The 22,108-nt window shown below is 43.0% G+C and overlaps 1 protein-coding gene across 5 annotated transcripts; it reads right to left on the bottom strand.

Moving 5' to 3' along the window:
* Nucleotides 1-10,729: 10,729 nt before the first annotated feature.
* Nucleotides 10,730-21,266, bottom strand: LOC116984679 (SIN3-HDAC complex-associated factor-like). 5 transcript variants are annotated; one of them, XM_033038977.1, is made up of 6 exons: nucleotides 21,003-21,122; nucleotides 19,271-19,416; nucleotides 15,662-15,761; nucleotides 14,394-14,517; nucleotides 13,747-13,897; nucleotides 10,730-11,695 (listed from the first exon to the last, which is right to left on the bottom strand). In XM_033038977.1, exons 2-6 carry the CDS (start codon nucleotides 19,396-19,398, stop codon nucleotides 11,542-11,544), a joined length of 657 nt encoding a protein of 218 aa, XP_032894868.1. In that variant the 5' UTR covers nucleotides 19,399-19,416; nucleotides 21,003-21,122; the 3' UTR covers nucleotides 10,730-11,541. The 5 variants fall into 5 exon arrangements, with proteins under 5 accessions (XP_032894868.1, XP_032894869.1, XP_032894871.1 ...); XM_033038978.1 differs by having other exon boundaries at nucleotides 21,017-21,104; XM_033038980.1 differs by lacking the exon at nucleotides 21,003-21,122 and adding an exon at nucleotides 20,597-20,979.
* Nucleotides 21,267-22,108: the final 842 nt, after the last annotated feature.

Here is a 22,108-nt window from a genome sequence, read left to right as displayed (position 1 = left end):
GTTTTGTTCTTAAACCTCGCCCACAAGTCCAATTTCTGGCTGATATGTTCCAAAAGGACGTGGTTGGCATGGTTTGAATCCATCAGATGAAAACTCTCCATCTGGACACTGGCCTGAAGTAAGAGTAAACTATTTCAGGCTAAATTATAAGCAATTAATTAAATGGATGAATTTGTGCAGTTTCACCGCAAAGCTCTTCAGTAATTAAATTTGATGTAACCAACGATGCAATTGAAATTGTGATAGAGCTCACCTGTTCTTATTTTTTTGTAGATGCTTCAGGAAAAGCTGTTCAGAATGTGATGTCGGAATTGTGATCACCAAAAATTTATTTAGCAAGATTGTGTGAAGCAGCAGTAGATTGCTGGGCAGCCGGTGGGTCGAAGAGCCTGTTTTCACGCTGTATCTCTAAAGTAAAGTCTAAACATTGTCTAACCTCTCTTTACAGATAATAATGCCCTCTAATCCAGGCAGCATTCTGGTAAACCTATTCTGCATCCTCTCTAAAGCCTCCATTTCAGGGAACGACGGAGGTGGACCACACGATTCCTCTGCACTTCAATGCTTATAATGCTTTGTAATTAACTGTACACTTTTCCCTTACATTCGACCTCCAAAGTGCAACACCTCACACTTGCTTGGATTGAACTCCATCTGCCATTTCTTTGCCATTTCTGTAGCTGATCTATATCTCACTGTATACTTTGATAGCCTTCTTCACTGTCTGCAAAAGTACCAATTTTGGTGTTGTCTGCAAACTCACAACCCAACTTATCTACATTTCTATCCAAGTCGTTTATATGTACAATTACTACGTTTAAGAGAGACTGACCCCCAAATAGACGGGTTATGGTCCTAATGCAAGAAAATGGGATTCATGCAGATGGGCAATAAAATCAGTGTAGACATGGTGGATTGAAGAGCCTATTTCTGAGTTGTGTGACTCAGTGGCTGTTTGCGATTGTTACTACAGTGAGGCAGAAATGCAGAACTGTTGTTGCAGACAGATTAGCCATGATTTTATTAAATAGCAAACTGGCTGAGGGGCTGAATGGCCTGCACATGCTCCTACTGTTCATATTAGAATTTAGAACAGTACAGCATAAGCATAGGCTCTTTGGCACAAATATGATACTAAGACCATCTCTTATCTACCTGCGCATAATCCATATCCCTCCATTCCCTGCAAATTCACATGCCTATCCAAAAGCCTCTTGAATGCCACTATCATATCGGGCTCAACCACCAACAGCGGCAGCACGTTCCAGGCACTCAGCACCCTCTGTGTAAAAAAAGTTGCCCTGCACATCTCCTTTAAACTTTGCCTCAGTCACCTTAAAGCTATGGCCTCTAATATTTGATTTTCCCATCCTGGGAAAAAGCTTCTAACTGTCTACCCTGTCTGGTAAATATTCTGGTAAAACTCTTCTGTACCCTTTCCAAAGCCTCCATTTAAAAAAAAAAAAAATTCTCAAATATTTGCAGTTTATTTTGGCATGTACAACCGCCAAGTTCTTCACCAGTGGTGGCTCCAACTAGGCTTGTGCCCTAGTCTTTTCTGCTCACTGCAGCGCCCCTCCTACCCATTGCCACGTACCTCCGTGGGCTTTCCTCTCTCGCTGCCAGTGAAAGCTGGGTATGGGCCCCATGCTTCAGTGCCATCCATTTTCAGGGCTTGTTGATTCGGCAGGCACATTCAAAGGCACAAAATATTCCTGAATAACTTCTGTCTTTGAGCCTTGGCATTTCACAGCCGTACTGCGAGGTGGAGCACTTCATCATACACTGCACACTGGGCGTCTGGCCTCATAACCAGTCAGTTTCCCTCACCTACCCACAGCAGTGAAAATGTCAATATTAGAAGTATGGACAAAATCTATGACTCCATTGCCATATCGGAAATGTTGCATTTGTGAAAAGGACCAGTTACGAGCAGCTCAGTGGCGCAGTGGTAGAATTGTTACCTTACAGTGCCAGAGACATGGGTTCGAACCTGACTATTGGGTTCTTTATACAGAGTTTATACGTTCTGCCTGTGACCACGTGGGTATTCACCTCGTGTCATGCAGTGTGGAAATAGGGCCTTTAGTCCAACTTGCCCACACCAACCAACATATCCCAGTTGTCTCACCTGCCTGCGCTTGGTCCACAACCTTCTAAACCCATTATATCCATGTAGTGTCCAAATGTCTTTTAAACATTGTGATAAAACATGTGTCAACTACCTCTTCTGGCAGCTCATTCCTAACACCCATCATCCTTTGTGTAAAAAGTTGCCTCGCAGGATGGATGTAGTCTTTTAAGCAGAGTGGAGGAATCACGAACCAGAGGACATAGATTTTAGGTGAGGGATGAAAGTTCTTGATTCCTCTAATCTGGGTAAAAGACTGTGCATCCACCCGATCTAATCCCCTCATGATCTTACACAGCTCTATAAGATCATCCTTCATCCTCCAGCGCTTCAAAGAACAAAGTCCTATCCGGCTCAACCTCTCACTATAGCTCAGGCCCTCGAGTCCTGGTAACATCCTCGTAAATCTTCTCTGTACGCTTTCCAGCTTAACAACATCTTTCCTATGATAGTGTGACCAAAACTGAACACTCTGACTGATGAAGGCCAATGTGCTAAAAGCCTTCTTGGCCACCCTATCTATCTGTGACCACTTTTGAGGAACTATGCATCTGCAGTCCTAGTTTTCTCTGCAACACTCCCTCGAGCCCTGCCATTCATTGTGAACGTCATGTCCCATAGAAACATAGAAAATGTTTGTCTTCCCAAAATGGACACCTCGCACTCTCTATTAAATTACATTAACCATTCCTTATCCCACCTGCCCAGCTGATCATGATCCTGCTGCAATTTTTGATAACCTTCTCAAGTCAAGTCAAGAGAGTTTATTGTCATGTGTCCCAGATAAGACAATGACATTCTTGCTTTCTGCAGCACAACAGAGTATTGTAAGCATAAATACAGAACAGTTCAGTGTGTCTATATAGCATAGACCATATATACACACATAAATAAACAGATAAAGTGCAATAGGCTGTTATGGTTCAGAGTTTGTTTGATGGCAAGTTTAATAGACTGATGGCTGTGGGGAAGACGCTGTTCCTGAACCTGGCTGTACCAGATTTCAGGCTCCTGTACCTTCTACCTGATGGCAACAGAGAGATGAGTGTGTGGCCAGGATGGTGTGGGTCCTTGATGATGTTGGAAACCTTTTTGAGGCAGCAACAACGATAGATCCCTTCGATGGTTGGGAGGTCAGAGCTGATGATGGACTGGGCAGTGGTCACAACTTTCTGCATTCTTTTCCGCTCCTGGACGCCTCCTGCTGGCCAACGACCATAACGGCTGCTGGCGCCCGCATCTCGCCTCAAAGTCGCCATTTAAAAACAGCCGCACTGCTGAGTCCTGAACGGCTTGAGTTGGAGGACCACGTCTCCCGTGGGGGCTACGGGTAGGGAACGGCTGCGTTGGGGGAGCAGACCCAACGGGTCTGCACTTGTGTACTTATAAATCACTTTGGATTTCCCTTAATATTATCTGTTGGAGGTATCTCCTGCACACTTTGGGCCTTCTGATTTCCTTCTTAAGTATGCTCCTCAGTTCGCAAAACTCCTTCGGGGTACACATCCAGCTTCCTACACCTGTCCCATGGCTCCTTCTTTTACCTGACCAGAGCCTTAATTTTTTCACTTACCCCTGCCTTGAGTTCATCCTCCTTACCCATCAGGCGTCTTGCATTAAAATAGGTGGAATTTAATTCAACAGCCGTTCCTCGCTCCCCATCACGCCTATTCAATCCACTGAACTTTCTTCCATCACAATCCATATTGACTTCCAGCCTCTCACCTGTCTCAGTCCTGCATTGGATCCCACCCACATTCCAAAGTCGGGGCAAAGAAATTGGCTTCTGTAAATTGTCCCTACTGTGTGGGATAGAACTAGTGTACGGGTGATTGCTGGTCAGCATGGACTCGGTGGGCTGAAGGGCCTGTTTCCATGCTGGATCTCTGAACTAAACAAAACTGAGAGTACTGTGTCTGTTAGTGAGGGTAGCTGTCTGGCCATGAGACCAGATTATCTGTGTGTATGGTGAAGTGCTCCACCCAGCAGTATGGCTGAGAACTGCCAAGGCTCAAAGGCATAGGATATTTGTAGACGGGTTGGTTAGTAAGTTTGCAGATGATACTGAAATTGCTGGGGTTGCGGTTTGAGAGGAAGGCTGTCAAGGTATACAGCGGAATATAGTTTGGCTCAGAAATGGGCGGAAAGAATGGCAGGTGGACTTTAATCCTGCAAGTGCGAGGTGTTGCATATTGGGAGGTCAAATGGAAGGAAAAAAATATACAATTAATGGCTTGACCCTCAGCACCAATGATGTACAGATGGATCTTGGGGTCTAAGTCCATAGCTCCCTGAAAGTGGCAACACAAGTCTATAGGAGTGGTAAAGAAGGCATATGGTATGCTTGCCTTCATAGGTCATGGCATTTAGTATAAGAGCCAGGGTGTCATGATGCAGTTTTATGGGACCTTGGTTCGGCCACATTTGGACCATTGCGTGCAGTTCTGGTCACCCCATTACAGGATGTGGAGGCTTTGGAAAGAGTGCAGAGAAAGTTTCCCAAAATGTTGCCTGGATTACAGGGTATTAGTTACAGGGATAGGTTGGACAGCCCTGGATTGTTTTCTCTGGAATGCCAGAGGTTTGGAGGAGACCTATAAGAAGATTATAAAATGATGTGAGAGCATCGATAGTGTCGACAGGCAGAACCTATTTCCCAGGATGGAAACATCAAATACCAAAGTGCTTAGCTTTAAGGTGAGAGGGGCAAAGTTTAAAGAAGTGCCGAACCACCTTTTTACACAGTGAGTGCCTGGAACGCGCTGCCAGGGCTCGCGGTGGAGGCAGATATGATAGTACCATTTAAGATGCTTTTGGATAGGCACATGGATATGCAGGGAATGGAAGGATATGGATTATGCGCAGGTAGATAAGACATGGTCTTCACAACATGTGCAGCACAGAAGACATTATGGGCCGAAGGGTCTGTTCTTGTGCTGTACTGTTCTTTGTTCATAAACTAAATGAAGAAAAATGTGAAATAATCTGTGCACTGGAAAATATTTATATATATAAATATATATACAATGTTGTTTAATATCCAAATTTATGGATTGTCAAATTAATAATATAGAAATTGGTGTTCTGACAAATTTGAAATTTCCTTCTTCATTACAGATGACTCAAATACCATATTTGATGTTTGGACCTAAATTGGTTCCCTCAACCTCTTTAAAATTGGTTTAGGTTTGTTTTGTCATGTGTACCAAGGTAGTGAAAAGCTTTGTTTTGGATGTTATCTAATCAAATCAGATGTTACTATACATAGATACAATCAACCAAATTCAAGCGCAATAGGTAGAACAAAGGAGATTGAAGAATATAGCTCACATCATTACAGCACAGTTTCAGAGACCAAGTTCAATATCGCATGGAGGTAGAAACATAGAAATTAGGTGCAGGAGTAGGCCATTCGGCCCTTCGAGCCTGCACCGCCATTCAATATGATCATGGCTGATCATCCAACTCAGTATCCCGTACCTGCCTTCTCTCCATACCCTCTGATCCCCTTAGCCACAAGGGCCACATCACCATAACTCCCTCTTAAATATAGCCAATGAACTGGCCTCGACTACCCTCTGTGGCAGAGAGTTCCAGAGATTCACCACTCTCTGTGTGAAAAAAGTTCTTCTCATCTCGATTTTAAAGATTTCCCCCTTATCCTTAAGCTGTGACCCCTTGTCCTGGACTTCCCCAACATCGGGAGCAATCTTCCTGCATCTAGCCTGTCCAACCCCTTAAGAATTTTATAAGTTTCTATAAGATCCCCTCTCAATCTCCTAAATTCTAGAGAGTATAAACCAAGTCTATCCAGTCTTTCTTCATAAGACAGTCCTGACATACCAGGAATCAGTCTGGTGAACCTTCTCTGCACTCCCTCTATGGCAATAATGTCCTTCCTCAGATTTGGAGACCAAAACTGTACGCAATACTCCAGGTGTGGTCTCACCAAGACCCTGTACAACTGCAGTAGAACCTCCCTGCTCATGGTCGAGGAGAATAGGACTGTATCGTAGCTTCTGGAAAGAACGTTCAGAAGCCTGATGATAACAGAGGGAAAGCACAAAGGCGAAGTTTCTGAGTCTAGCGGTGCACTAAATAATGTTTTGGATAATCCTTTTCATCAGAATATTTCATCACATGTACAATCTGGAAGTGGTCACAAACAACTTTCTAAGAGGTGATGCCTGTTATTCATCCTCTCTTGCCCAGGGACCCCGAGACCAAGGGTAGCATTGCTGACTGACTGAAAGTGGGAGATAAATTGCCTTGGATTGTAATGATTGTAACTGTGCTTTTATAACTTGCATCAAGATATTTCTGTTTTATCTTTCACAGTTGCTGTGGGAAAACCTGTCAACTCATATTTGGCTTAAAACAGCAGGTTAGTGCAAAGCTGCTTAGAAAAACTAGTCAGGATGTAAATTAGTTTACATCCTTGACAAATGTGTAGATCACAGACATGATTCAAACCAATTCCAGAGTGTAGACTTTGCTGACACATTGAAAGCATATCTCCTAGGAACCAGAGACAAGTAACTTTGTCCATACATTATCATGTTACAAAAGAAAATCTCAAATAATTATCACATTGCCCAATTCTGGTAAGGGGCTGGAGGAGGAGAAGAAGACGAGCAAGTACACATGAAGCAGAAGGGAAGATGTAATTTAACAATGGCACTAAAATGGTGGTGGAAGAGATGGCTAGAAGTTCCCTGAAGGTGGAATCTCATGTAGATAGGGTGGTAAAGAATGCTTTTGGTGTGCTGGCCTTTATAAATCAGAGCATTGAGTATAGAAGTTGGGATGTAATGTTAAATTTGTACAAGGCATTGGTGAGGCCAATTCTGGAGTATGGTGTACAATTTTGGTCGCCTAATTATAGGAAGGATGTCAACAAAATAGAGAGAGTACAGAGGGGATTTACTAGAATGTTGCCTGGGTTTCAGCACCTAAGTTACAGAGAAAGATTGAACAGGTTAGGTCTTTATTCTTTGGAGCGCAGAAGGTTAAGGGGGGGGACTTGATAGATGTCTTTAAAATGATGAGAGGGATAGACAGAGTTGACGTGGATAAGCTTTTCCCACTGAGAGTAGGGAAGATTCAAACAAGAGGACATGACTTGAGAATTAAGGGACAGAAGTTTAGGGGTAACATGAGGGGGAACTTTTTTTACTCAGAGAGTGGTAGCTGTGTGGAATGAGCTTCCAGCGGAGGTGGTGGAGGCAGGTTCGATTTTATCATTTAAAAATAAATTAGATAGTTATATGGACAGGAAAGGAATGGAGGGTTATGGTCTGAGTGCAGGTAGATGGGACTAGGGGAGAATAAGTGTTCGGCACGGACTAGAACGGCCGAGATGGCCTGTTTCCGTGCTGTAATTGTTATATGGTTATATAGAATGATACTGTAACTTTATACAATTCCTGAATAGTGAGCTCATCACCATGTATACCTGAAGAACTGGGGTCAAGGAAAGAGCGTTCACGTCGCGGCCCTGTTTCACCAACCTTTCCACCACCACGCACAAGAAGTGCAAGACAGACACCATTGTGCAGATGCCAAGAAGTGTGTTCAGCTCTGACTGAGCAACTTCTAATCTTGTGTGTGGACTCGATAAGAAGAAGACCTGAAGAACTTGAGAACAAAATGTAAAAAGAAAATGACTGGCTTAAATTATTATTCATTTTTACCATGCAGATAGCAACAAGACTGTCATTCATAGAAAATTGAACAGTATGGCACAGGAACAGGCCCTTTACCCAACAACGCCCATGATGCCATGTTAAATGAAGGAGATGAGGAGGAATTTGTTCGACATCCTAAGGCATATGAAGATTGATATATATATCTCCAGGACTTGAACAGATATTATGGCAAGCTAGAGAAGAAATTGCTGAAGCCCTGGCTGAGATATATGAATCATCATTAGACACGAGTGAGGTGCTGGAAAACGCAAGGGTGACTAATATTGTCTCTCCATTTAAGAAAGTCTGCAAGGAAAAGCCTGGGACCTATAGACAAGCAAGTCTGATATTTGTAATAGGCAAGTTACTGAGAATTCTGAGGGATAATAAACATATACATTTGGATAAACAGAAGCTGATTAAGGACAGTCAGTATGTTTTTGTTCATGGGATGTTAAATTAAAGTTGTACTAGATATTAGCTGCATTTGGAGTATAGTAGTGTGTTCAGTTTTGATCACTGTGCTATAGTAAGGTCATTAAGCTGGAAAGGGTGCAGAGGATTTATGCAGATGTTGCCAGGACTCGAAGGCGTGAGCTTTAGGGAGAACTGGCTAGGGTAGGATTTTATTTGGAGCACAGGAGGCAGAGAGGAGATCTTATAGAGGAGCATAAGATCAAGAGGAGTACAAAGGGTGAATGCACAGAATCTTTTATCCAGAGAATGAAGAATCAGACGACAGTTTTAAGGTGAGAAGAGCAATAGGAACCCGTGAGGCATCTTTTTCATTCAGGGTGGTGGGTATGTGGAACGAGCTGCCAGAGGCAAGTGCAATAACAGCATTTAAGAGACACTTGGATAGGAGACATTTAGAGGAATAAGGGCCATGCACAGGCAAATGGGACCAGCTAAGATGCGGCATTTTGGCCAATATGGACAAATTGGGCTGAATCTGTATGATTCTTTGAAAATTAGTTCTTTGAAAATATTAAAATGGTAAATGAACCTGCAAAGTGTGGTTCCAGTAATTGGTACCTATAATTACAGGAAAGATGCAGTTAAATTTGGTGTCTCACTGTTCACTGGCTACCATCTCACCCTTGATAAGTAGTTTTATGTGCACCACTACTGCCCTCTACCAATAGAACACCTTATTGACATGCAGTCACTGACCTTGCAGCAGTTGTGTCAGATAGGTCACTTTAAGAAGCTTGAATTTTTAAACTAAATTTCAATAAATCATAGCTGAAAAAAAACTACTACATTTAGCAGTTCAAAGTTAACTTAAATAAAACGTTGAATAAACAAAAGCTTCTTAGTGAACCCTGCAATTGGATTCTGAACACAAATTATCCTTAAATAGGTTTTTGGAATGGGCACGTTGGGTAAAACCAGTTTCTTTGCAGATTGATTCATGTTCTCCACTTTTGGCAAAATCGGTTGCCATAAAAGTCTTAAGAAATACAAGCCTCTTTTAAACATACTAAAATATTTAATATCAGAAAGAGAATGTATTCAGTTTCTCAAAGTGCAGGACCAGGAATAGAGATATTTAGAGCGAGCTAGAATTCTGCTGCAGGTATCATCCATGAAAATCTTCTTCTCTTGGGCAGCATGGAGCAGAGGCTGAGGTAGGGGGCTTGCTAGTGAGCAGGCAATTGGCTCACCTCACACCCCCTTGGAGGTGTTCTGGATGTTCCGAGACTGCAGAAGGCCCACCAGCTGCTGTTGTGCCAATGTCTACAGGTCCATGTGTCCATGGAGCAGCAGCAGGCTGGGGAAATTGTTGCATCAGGTGCTGCTGAAGACTCCACAGAAGTCAGACGAGTGCTTGGATCCGACGCGGGCTACAGCAACACAGAGCAACAATGGAGAACTCCCTGCAACTCCGACCCAGTGCTGTTGCTATGACAACAGGCCTTAAACTAAGTAAAGTCAAGTTAAGATTCTACATTTTTTTTTACAATTTGAACATGAAGGATGCAAGATGATGCCAGGTACGTGGCAACGCTTCAATACCCCCTCAGTATAATCTGCTATTCTTACACTCTTTTACTTGGGTATGATTGTGCTTATGTAATATAAGAATCTAACTGAATTCTATGCAAATGGAATGTCACTGTACCTGTGACAATAAAGTACCATTGAATTATTCTCAGTTCTCGGTCTACAGCAGGCAATGAGCACCATCTACTGGAAGAGTACATCTACAACAGTGTGAGAACAGTGTGATGTAATAGAAATTGCATTCATTGCAATGTGTAAAAAGAGTTGAGATACTGTATTATAATGTTGCTGCATGTCATTGTGGTATATATCATGTCTTGATTGGTGAATGTGTTTAGTTTGTGACTTTATTTGAAGCAGAAATAATATGTGAATGCTTCATTGAGCATAATTCCAACTGGTTACGACACACTTCGTCCGAGCACATCATCGCACGTGTCATGCAAATCGTCTTAAATGATCAAAGAGAAAATAATGCAATAATGCCTAAATTAGGTGTTTCTAACCAAAATTTGGTGAAATTGGTCGGAGGCAGAACTATCCTCGAGGAAAGTTGTCCTTCTCTTAGTTTAGTTTAGAGATGCAGCACGGAAACAGGCTCTTCAACCCACCGAGTCCGCATCGACCAGCAATCCCCACCCATTAACACCACCCTACATGCACTCGGACAATTTTACATTTATACCAAGCCAATTAACGTACAAACCCATACATCTTTGGCGTGTGGGTGGAAAGCGAAGATCTCTGAGAAAACCCACGCAGGTCACGAGGGAAAACGTACAAGCTTCGTTCAGACAAGCACCTGTAGTCAGGACCAAACCCGGGTCTCTGGCGCTATAAGACTGTAGCTCTACCGCGGCGCCACTTCAAAAATAAAAACCAATGAGTAAAACAAAACAAATTGTACTTATCACCAACAACTCAATGCATTAAAATATGGTCCAAAGATAGGTCCTCCACTAGGTAACTATTAAAAGGCTGGTATACAACAACAGCAAGTTAAGTACAAAAAATGTATTTCACATGTTTTACTCTTTAAAAAAATTGATATACTTAAAAATACACTGGGGTAGGTAACAGAAAATAGTCCTCAATTTCCCAGTGAGTTAAGGAACAATAAAAAATTGCCCCTGCACAAGAGTATCTGCTAGCATTGTACCAAAATACAAAAAATAGTTATTGCACATCCCACATACCAGATTAATTTGGCAACTCTGGTAATTGAGCTCAAATAATCCATTGATTCAGTGAGGAGTTCAAGGTGAGATGCAGGGAGTGAGGTTGAGGTGCAGAGCTGGGATTGAATAATGGACAAATGAACAGCAATACACTTTGATAATATTAAACTTAAAAACTGTAAAATAGAAACGTTTCCAGGAAGACAAATCTACAATTTAAAATGCCACCTAATCAAAATTAAGTCATTCTCTTTAAACATAATGACAACAAAAATCCATTTCAAATGTACGCCTGGAGATTTCAAACAAAACGTCAATGAATGGCCAGCCTACTTTTAAAATAACTAGCACACTGGAGATTTATAAAACCGAGTTCACTGCTTCAAGCAGTTACTGATCAAGAGAAATGCAATTACTCATCAAGAGAAATGAGATGACTTGGACAAAATGATATCAAATTCTTAAAGTCTGCCACTGGAGACAAAAAGACAAATACAGGCTGTGACCAGAGGTGAATGTCCAGTTGCTGCAGAACATATTACCGTTTTCCTTGAATAATCTGAAGTGCTGTTTCAACCTCTGTTGTAGCTTTGGAGTTCTTTTTTGTACCACAACAAGGTTTAAAAAGACGAGGATCAATCAGCACCTCACCAAAACGACCCTTGTAGATAATGCCACAGCAAATCTTTTGCCTGTGAAGAAGAAAAATAAAATTAGACGTGCAGTTTGAAAAGTACTGATTTCCAGCATACGACTTAACTTATCTCATGTAACTGAGAATAACAATGATAGTAATGTTCTACAGCTACTAATCTCATGTGTTAACCCCCTACAACGGATTCACTTTAAAACTTGATATTCTTTAAATGAAGATAAATCACATTTTTGTTTTACTAAAATAATAAAAAGGAGTAACTTCACACGAAGGTGCCAACTTTTCTAAACTATTCCAATAACCTTGTATTTCTGTGCTAATTTAATATGAAATGTTGAGCATCACGTTCACCATCTGCATTAGCCTCAGGAGTCTAAAGGAAATTCAGCATGGCTCTAAAGACTTACCAACTTCTGTGAATGCAATGTAGAAAGCATACTATTAGGTTGCATCACAGATTGGTTTGGGAAAAGCTCTGGCTAAGACCCCAACAAATTGCAAATGTAGCCAAGTCCATCACATAAACAAGATTCCCCACCATTGACTCCATCTACACCTCATACTGCCTCAGGGAAAGCAGCCAACATAATCAAGAACCGTTCACGCCTCGGTCATTCCCTCTTCTCCCCACATCCGTCAGGCAAAAGGTACAAAAGCTTGAAAGCATGAAACACTGGATTCAGAAACTGCTTCTCTCCCTCTGTAATAATCTAGGGTGTAGCTCCAACCTTCCAATCTACCTCATTGCGGACAATGGTCATTTTTTATGGAATCGTTTGCTGCAATGCTGAAAAACTATATTCTGTAATCTGGTATTTTTCTCTTCACTCTCCCTTGTACTTGCTTACGGCTTCATGGTACTCAAGTATAATATTATCTGTAGACACAAATGGCTGGAGCAACTCAGCGGGACAGGCATCATCTCTGGAGAGAAGGAATGGGTGATGTTTCGGGTCGAGACCCTTCTTCAGACAGGTCTGAATAGGTCTGTAGGGTCTCGACCCGAAATGTCACCCATTGCTTCTCTCCAGAGATGCTGCCTGTCCCGCTGAGTTACTGCAGCATTTTGTGTCTGTCTTAGGTTTAAACTAGCATCTGCAGTTACTTCCTACCTGTAATATTATCTGATATGATTGGATAACACACAAACAAAAGCTTTTCACTATATCTCTGTGCACGTGACAATAATAAACCAATACCATATGAACAAACATTAACCCAGAATGAGCCAATGGCCATTCAAACCTGATCCGAATGCAACTTCAACTCTGCATTTGTTTATTTTGCTAACCTTTACCCGTTTATTATATATTTTCCCATATGTCAAAAATCTTGACTCTGCTTCCATTACACTTTGAGGCCATGTCCCAAATACTCCCAACCCAGAGAAAAATAAATATTTCATCCCAGCCTTAACAAGCGATCCTAGTTCTAAATTCCCAAACGCGAAGAACTATCCACTATGTCAAGAAATCTCAGGATTTTATGTTTCAATCAAATTCCCACACTCTCTTACACTCCAGCACGTGTCCATCAAACTTATCCATCTTCTTTTAATTCAAGACTTACAATCAGATACAGATCAGTTGTGATCTAATTGAATGGTGGGACAGAATAGAGACCAAATAACCCATTTTAACACATCAGTCTAAAATCCAGGTTCAGTTTGTGATGGAAAGCAAATTCAGCAATGTCCAAATGTTGATAAACTTGATACTTAAACCTTTCATCAATTTTAAAATATATTTTGGTGGTCTGATGGTCTATGTAAAATATTAGCACTTCCCCGCTGATTTTCCACCCCCTACAAAATAAATCTGGCGTACTGCTTATTAAAGCTGATTAAAGGAAGAATACGTGTGGCAATTTGTTTGTGGACGCTTGTCCAACACTTTGAAAGGTCATTAAAATTGAAACCAAAAGGACACAAAATACATATAGGCATTGTGGAAGTTATGCATTTGAAACAGATAGAAATCAAAAATGATTAGGCAGACATATTGAGAAGTATACATGGAATCATTGATAATCACATACTTTTAATAGTTGGCCACCGAGAGACATTAATTAGTAAACTCCCAAAATCACCTTTTCCAGTATGTCAGATCCAGAAACGAAAAGACTGGTTGCAAGGAAAGAGCTTTCTGGGTTTCTGTATCTGACTCTTCATCAGATTGGTTGCTGTAGGTAGGCGACTGTGAAGGTGAAATACTAGACGTTGTGCTATGTGCATCCGAATCTGTACAACATGAACACAAACATATTATGCCACCAGACTTTATAGGTCTAGGTACCAAAATAGAATGGGGAAAAATAGAGTGAGGGTAATTACATATAGACAGTACGATTGAAAATAATGTTAAATCTTTGAAAAATAATACTTCCTTGGTGAAACATTCAACTGTTTGTGGCTCAGGGAACTTCATTTGGTGCATGGTTTCAACTTGTTAGATTTGATCCAATGCTATTTTACAACTGAGGGATAATCCAACCTAATGCTATTATGCACAGGTTGAATTGTGCAAGTAGATTGAAATGCATGAGATAGAATCTTTTTCAAAACAGCTAATAGCCATCTAAAGTATATTTACTCAAAGTGAACAATTCTATGGAACTATGTTCAAAACCAAATTTACTTTTCAAAACATTCAAATCTGCTGGAGTTGGCAGAATTGCAGGAAGAAGAGGCACCAATAAAAGCAACCATTAAAACTAAATAAATGCAAAGGACTTACTCTGTCTTTTTAGTTTTTGCTGGAGACGCTTCAATTTATTCTGCTTTTTAATATCATTGCCGGCTTTCCTTTTCTTAGGCTTCACAAGTGTTTTAAGGCCTGGACCAGCTCGTGCATCAACTACCTGAGATGGGTGGGAAAGGGGGCAGGTCATAGAGTGATACAGTGTGGAAACAGGCCCTTTGGCCCAACTGCCCAACTTGCCCACACGCCATACCGGCCAACATGTCCCAGCTACTCTAGTCCCACCTGCCTGCGCTTGGTCCATATCGCTCCAAACCTGTCCTATCCATGTACCTGTCCAACTGTTTCTTAAATAATGGGATAATCCCAACCTCAACTACCTCATCTGGCAGCTTGTTCCATACACCCACCACCCTTTGTGTGAAAAAGTTACCCCTCTTAATAATTCCTATAAAATCTTTTCCCCTTCACCTTGAACCTATGTCCTCTGGTACTAGATTCCCCTACTCTGGGCAAGAGACTCTGTGCATCTACCCAATCTATTCCTCTCATGATTTTATACACCTCTATAAGATCACCCCTCATCCTCCTGCGCTCCAAGGAATAGAGACCCAGCCTACTCAACCTCTCCCTTCAAATTCAAAGATAAAATCATGATTTGCTTCTGTAGATTCAATTAAATGATTAGTCAGATTATATCAAATGAGAAAATTGTCAACTACATAAATATTTAGCTTATGCTAAATATGCATTGAGAACAGATATAATGTTTTAGGCAGTATAACGTTTGGTGTGCAATTTACAGTGTATCCAAATTATTTATTCATAGAACATGCACACCAGACCAAACATTACAACACTACAAGACTGTTCAAGTGTAAATCCGCTCAGGGATTTTTTGGACATCTGTGCATCTCTAGACTGATCAGCTTCCTCCACAAACAACAATGGAAAGCTGTTTCATTGAATAACTTCACAGAACTCAGATTGATGCTACTTTTCTCACAGCTGAGGAATTACTTCAGATGCAAATCCCTTGTTTAAATTTCAAAATATTTGGAACTTCAGCAAACTAAATTTGATCGAAATAATGCGATTTATTTTTAATGTGATTTTTTTTTAAATTAAAGTTGTGCCAAAAGCATTTTACAAGTCATAATCCTATTCCCCCTCAAGCACACACGTACTGAATATGTCTGAAACACTGGAATAAATCTTTCCTTGTCCTCGAGTAGACCTCAAATGCCATTCTCCATATAACTATATAGGTTATCATGGATCCTCGCAGGTCTTCACATACTTACATGACTCCAATTTTTTTTTGATCCAGCAGGCAGTTTTATCCATCTCTTCACCAGAAGGACACATGCATTACAGATATCTCCCATCCGTGCTTCTATCAAACTGCAGGAAATTAAAAATAAAAATTACTCCAAACATAATTTGTTAAAGCATTTCATTGCAATTTGATTTTTGATTTGATTTTTTTTAAAAAGCTCAAGTGACAAACTATCTGTGGGTGGAAAATTAATCCATTAAAATCAACTTCCAACAGTTGTCACAGCTACGGAACAGGCCTGCAGCATCTACCACTTTTCAACAATAAGATAGCCCGGGTTTGAAAAAGAATGATCAGTGAATCCGACCCAAAAACTGTCTGAATGCCTCGTACCAAACTAGATTTGAACTAATCCCAGTCAACATTCAATTATATTTTATTTTGGTTATATTTTATCCCACCTTATAGCTTCCATTATAAAGGGATTATGTATCTCCCAAGCACAAATCAGAGTCAAGAGTGACAGACAACAAATGGGTAAATCCTGGTCAAACAACAAAAGTGCATCAACCAAGACTATGAATAGATTTAAAGGTCATGTTTAAGAAAGAACTGCTGATGTTGGAAAAATCTAAGGCAAACAAAAATGCTGGAGAAACTCAGCGGGTGAGGCAGCATCTATAGAGCGAAGGAATAGATTACTTTTCGGGTCGAGACCCTTCTTCAGACTGAAGAAGGGTCTCGACCAGAAACTTCACCTATTTCTTCGTTCCATAGATGTTGCCTCACCCGCTGAGTTTCTCCAGCAGATTTAAAGGTCATGTCAGAATAGATTTGCTTTAACTCGCACACATTCGGTTCTCCCATTCATCGCAATTAAACATTTTGTAAAGCCACTTTGAATCATAATGGTTGTAATTACCCCAAGCTGGAAATCTCAACTGCTCACTTCTGTTGGAAGCCGACTCCAGTGAATAGATTCCAAAGTAAATTTGATCAGACTAAAAATATCTTTTTGATGGTACTTGCAGAGTAATGTCAAAATGATGGATATCTGTTCCCAGGTATCCATTAACCACCCCCTTAAAATTGACTCTCAGTGGCACATGGACAATCCCTTTGTGGAATACATTTTTCAGTTTTGGATCTCTTCACACTACCTTATCCACTTCCTTCGAAACACACAAAAGGGGAAGAAATCTGTGTCCTACTAATGACCTTTCCAGGTTGGAGTGCTTTAGTTATCAAGAAGGAATAGATAGGCTAGATATTTTTTCAGCATTGCAAAGGATATGGAGGTATAGATAGGGTACATAGCCAGCATCTGTTTCCCATGGTAGGGGTGTCCAAAACTAGAGGGCATAGATTTAAGAAGCAAAGAAGATTTAAAAAGATGCCTGGGAAACAGAAGTTTATAGAATGATAAATTGGTGCCCAAAATGAGCAGCAGGGGTGGTGGTGGAAGAAGGAACAGTTACAACATTTTAGAGGCATCTTGACAAGGACGTGAATGAATGAGGAAGAAAGGAATTCAAGCAAGTGGGATTAACATAGACAGACATAGACACAAAATGTTGAACTCAGGCTGTGAAGCAGCATCTCTGGAGAAAGGGACCCCCCTCTCAGACTCTCAGTTTGATGAAGGGTCTCAACTCGAAAAGTCACCTATTCCTTTTCTCCAGAGATGCTCCCTGACGCCAACATTTTGTGTCTTTCTTCAGTGTAAACCAGCATCTGCAGTTCCTTCTTACTTAACATAGAAAGGCAAGAAGATCAGCATTGATGCCGCGGGCTGATGAGCCCATTTTTATGCCATATAACTCTCCAAAGGATTATTGTTAAACAGTGTGAAGAAAGGTCTCGACCCAAAACATCACCCATTCCTTCTCTCAAGAAATGCTACATGTCCCGCTGAGTTACTCCAGCTTTTTGTGTCTATCATCGGTTTAAACCAGCATCTGCAGTTCCTTCCTATGCATATATAAACAAACAATGCACTAGAAACATAGGTGCAGGAGGAGGCCATTCGGCCCTTTGAGCCAGCACCGCCATTCATTGTGATCACGGATGATCATCCCCAATCAATAACCCGTGCCTGCCTTCTCCCCAGATCCCTTGATTCCACTAGCCCCTAGAGCTCTATCTAACTCTCTCTTAAATCCATCCAGTGATTTGGCCTCCACTGCCTTCTGTGGCAGGGAATTACATAAATTCACAACTCTCTGGATGAAAAAGTTTTTTCTCACCTCCGTCTTAAATGGCCTCCCCTTTATTCTAAGACTGTGGCCCCTGGTTCTGGACTCGCCCAACATTGGAAACATTTCTCCTGCACCTAGCTTGTCCAGTCCTTTTATAAGTTTCTATAACCCCCCCCCCCCCCCCTTCTAAACTCCAGTGAATCCAAATTAATCCGATAACTATAATAGAATCATCACTTCCTTTTTATTTGTTCTGGGCAATGTGTTATCAAATTCAGAATTATGTAAGAATTATGGAGCAGAATTATGCCATTCGGCCCATCAAGTTTACTGTCCCATTCTCATCATAGCAGATCCAAGTCTCTCCTTCAACCTCATTCTCCTGCCTTCTCCCCATAACCCCCGACACATGTAATAATCAATAATCTATCTATCACCCTCTCTCAGCGTCTCTGGTGAACATGGGTTTCGGATTGGGACCCTTCTTCAGACATCTCTTCATCACCATCCCCCAAATACAAGGTGCCCGTTTCTTCTGGTTGTATAGGAGCAGGGAGGTTCTACTGCAGTTGTACAGAGTCTTGGTAGGACCACACCTGGAGTACTGCGTACAGTTTTGGTCTCCAAATCTGAGGAAGGACATTATTGCCGTAGAAGGAGTGCAGAGAAGGTTCACCAGACTGATTCCTGGGATGTCAGGACTTTCATATGAAGAAAGACTGGATAGACTCGGCTTGTACGCGCTAGAATTTAGGAGATTGAGGGGGGATCTTATAGAAACTTAGAAAATTCTTAAGGGGTTGGACAGGCTAGGTGCAGGAAGATTGTTCCCGATGATGGGGAAGTCCACGACAAGGGGTCACAGTTTAAGGATAGAGGGGAAATCCTTTAGGACCGAGATCAGAAAAACATTTTTCACACAGAGAGTGGTGAATCTCTGGAACTCTCTGCCACAGAAGGTAGTTGAGGCCAGTTCATTGGCTATATTTAAGAGGGAGTTAGATGTGGCCCTTGTGGCTAAAGGGATCAGGGGGTATGGAGAGAAGGCAGGTACGGGATACTGAGTTGGATGATCAGCCATGATCATATTGAATGGCGGTGCAGGCTCGAAGGGCCGAATGGCCTACTCCTGCACCTATTTTCTATGTTTCTATGTATTGACTGCTGCATACTCCACTATTTACTAGGTGGAGGCTTACTGTCCTCCCCTCCCATCCTCCCCCCCCCCTCCCCCCCCGCCCCGAAATTCTAAAGTGCCAGAAATAAAGGAAGTCTGACAGACAGACTGTGCCAGCTTTCGATGAGAACTGTACGACGTTGTATTTGCCTAATTACAATAAGGAAGTGCGCTCAAGGACTCCGCGCTTCCGCTACTGAAGGCAACGCGTGTGCGCCCGGGGGCGGGGAGAGGAGAGAATTATACATTATCATCTTACCCGAAACAAAGTTTAAAGCTTTCCTCATATCGTCCACTGTCGGTGAAACGGGAGCTGGAAGATTTGGTCTTGCAAATGCAACAGCCTTCTAAGCTCCTGTAGATTTTGGATTTATGGAAACCAAACATTGTCTTTCACCGTCGACACTGGTTGAAACGTTAAATTAATTCAGGTTTTATTTACAAACTTTCAGCTGCAGAAGTATTCAGACAGGCTCGATCATCGCGCATTCCTATTATTTCTACGTTTTCTGACCTCAAGTGACACGAGAGAGAGTCATGTTTGTTTGGTGCCAGGTTACAGTCTGGGCTGAATCACCTCTCGCTGCCTCCGCGGCTGAGAGCAGATGAAAGCCCATGACCCAGCTTCAGCGGACCGCAGTCCACGCTTATTATACTCCTCACCCCAGCTTTTGACCACTGGGCAGACATGACAGTCGCAATTAAAACCGTCAGACAGTGTAACACGCCTCCAACACAGACACTGCGACATCAGATACTCAGCACAAATTTGACTTATTTTTCACTCCATGTGCTGAAGAGCAATATTCACTGTGGGGTGGGGGTAAGATTAAGTCGCCCGGGTGTATGTATTCATCGGGAGCCGCGAACATGGCGAGTGACCCCGTTATGTGGCAGCTTGCTCGGTTTGAGCGCTTGCAGCCGCCGCGCTACTTCCCCCCAAGGCCAGGCCGACCTTTCCATCCCCGCGGCACTAACACAATAAGTGTTGTATTTTAATGACATCAACATAAAGAAAGGGGAGCGCTTTACCTTTCCGGTATGTGAGGTCTGGAAGCGTGGAGGTGTGCACCGCTCGACTGTAGCCAACAAACTCCAGGCGGGAGCAGCGGTGGTTGCAAACAGCGCTGAAGTTATCGGGGGTGCGGTGACCGACCGGGTGGATACCCGGGGACTCCGATGCAAAAATCAAGGGAGGCACAGTGGCGTTGCTGCCTTTCTGCTGCTGCTGCCTTTCTGTAGAGTTTTTGCCTTACAGCGCCAGAGATCCCGGTTCGATACTGACCACGGGTGCTCTCTGTACCGAGTTTGTACGCTCTGAAAGTTGCCGTTTTCACTGCGGAGACTTTCTGGTAAAACGATGAGGATTTCCCCTCGCCCAGTCCCTCCCTCTCTCCCAACTCCTCGGGGTCGCGACGCCATCGCTGCACAGACCACACATACAACTCTCAGTCTAAACAGGAGGTGGTAACAGCGAAGCCCACCATGGCAACACTACCGCGCCCCTTTACACGGACATTTCGCCCCAAGTCGCTGTGCGATTTGGCTCAAAGATCCTTGCTATAGGATCTTTGATTTGGCTCACCCTGAATCTTCTTTGTAACCGATCACTGCACTGACCCCAACGAAATGGGAGGTCCTTCCGAGATGGCAAGAACACTGCGGGACTAAGAGGGCTGCACTGGCGAGATGACTCGCACCTCATTATATTGTTCATGAGGGTTATATTTTGAACATCGTCAACGAGTGTCGAGTCAAAGGAGAAAAAATGAAACCAAAAGAACCACGCGGTTTCTATTGTGTCTCGTCTCAGTTTAAACACACTCTCTTCCCAACACGAGAGGCACTTTAATGTTACATGATTTACAAAGAATACAAGCATGGTCGACACACCATGCGCCCGGACCCAGGTGCAGTCCATTCTTCTATGTGTAATGCCATGCTTCTGAAAACAAACTTTAACCACGTGAAAACAGAACAAGTGCACTCACCAAACTTCACTAACCTCGTTGTTATTGTCTTTGCAAAGTTGGTCGGCGTCCAGCTGGTGTCACCACCTTTACACACTAAAACGTTTCTTACCCCAAGGCGCCCTGCACCGTATATGGGCACCGCTTCCAATCCCAGTCCCCGCTCTGTTGCAGCGTGCGGCATGTCGGGATCTGCAGTTTGATCTCGGTGACATTCCTGTTGTAACAAACACAAAGCGCTCTCAAACTCCAAATCCCAGCGCTCCCAGCTGCAAGTGAATTAACCCTGGCGCAGCCCGATAAGACGGCAATGGTGACCAGCGCGATTAATAGTAATAGGGAGTGCTATAGTATTGCCAAAGAGAGGTGCGATGCCCTTGCAGTGGCTCACACGCGTCAAAGGCCTTTGCTGGAGTAACACCGCGGAACAGACAGCAGTAACGCTGTAACTCCAATATGTTCTGTCTACCAGCATCTACAGTTCCTTCCTACACGTGGTTTATTTATCCTTCTGTCGCTGATTTTTTAGAAAGCAATAAGCGAGTTCGGTATTCCGACTACGCATGCTCAGGTCATAGGTCACTAGCTATAAAGCAGGCTTGGCAACGGTGGTGCTGCATTGTGTGCAGGTTTGCATTTCATCCGTAGTCGGGGTCGGCTCTCCGTCACTGCGGGTGCTGTTGAGTTGCTGTTGGGCCGTCCCCTCCCCGGTGTCATGTCCCTGCCCGGAGGTGTTCAGGGTGGCTCTGGGCCGGCGGGGTGGCCCTGGACTTGCGGGTTCCAGCTCAGCTCTGACTGTCCTGTCGGGTTGATCGGCAGCCCTCCACCTCCACCCCCCTCCCCTCAGTCCGACACCGATATCCTGCTGAAGATGGGCAGCTGCCAGCCCTTCCCGAAGACGGGCAACTCGGAGCCACTGCTGCTGGAGTCGTCCTGGTCGGAGAGGGTGTCTGCGGATGGGCTCCTGCCGGCCATGGAAGGCCGGGCGCCCGCTGGAGATGCGGGTACTGTTGGTGATGGTGGTGCTGGCGGGAGCAGCAATCTCCTCCCCCTCCCTTGCCCAAGCCCAAAGTCCGGGCCAACTCCAACTCCAGGTTGGGGCTGAGGGCTGCTTGCAACACGGCACA

This window comes from Amblyraja radiata, chromosome 20, assembly GCF_010909765.2.
Source record: "Amblyraja radiata isolate CabotCenter1 chromosome 20, sAmbRad1.1.pri, whole genome shotgun sequence".
NCBI lineage: Eukaryota > Metazoa > Chordata > Chondrichthyes > Rajiformes > Rajidae > Amblyraja > Amblyraja radiata.
This window is presented reverse-complemented; position numbering and strand designations above follow the sequence as displayed.

What these genes read in the sequence shown, in the direction of transcription:
- LOC116984679 (XM_033038976.1), bottom strand. Translation starts at nt 21,165, where the DNA reads ATGCCGCACGCTGCAACAGAGCGGGGACTGGGATTGGAAGCGGTGCCC. An exon ending in CAAAAAAAAATTGGAGTCAT is followed by an intron (nt 14,518 to 15,661) that starts GTAAGTATGTGA and finishes CACCCATCTCAG; the next exon opens with GTAGTTGATGCACGAGCTGG. An exon ending in GCAAAAACTAAAAAGACAGA is followed by an intron (nt 13,898 to 14,393) that starts GTAAGTCCTTTG and finishes CATGTTGTACAG; the next exon opens with ATTCGGATGCACATAGCACA.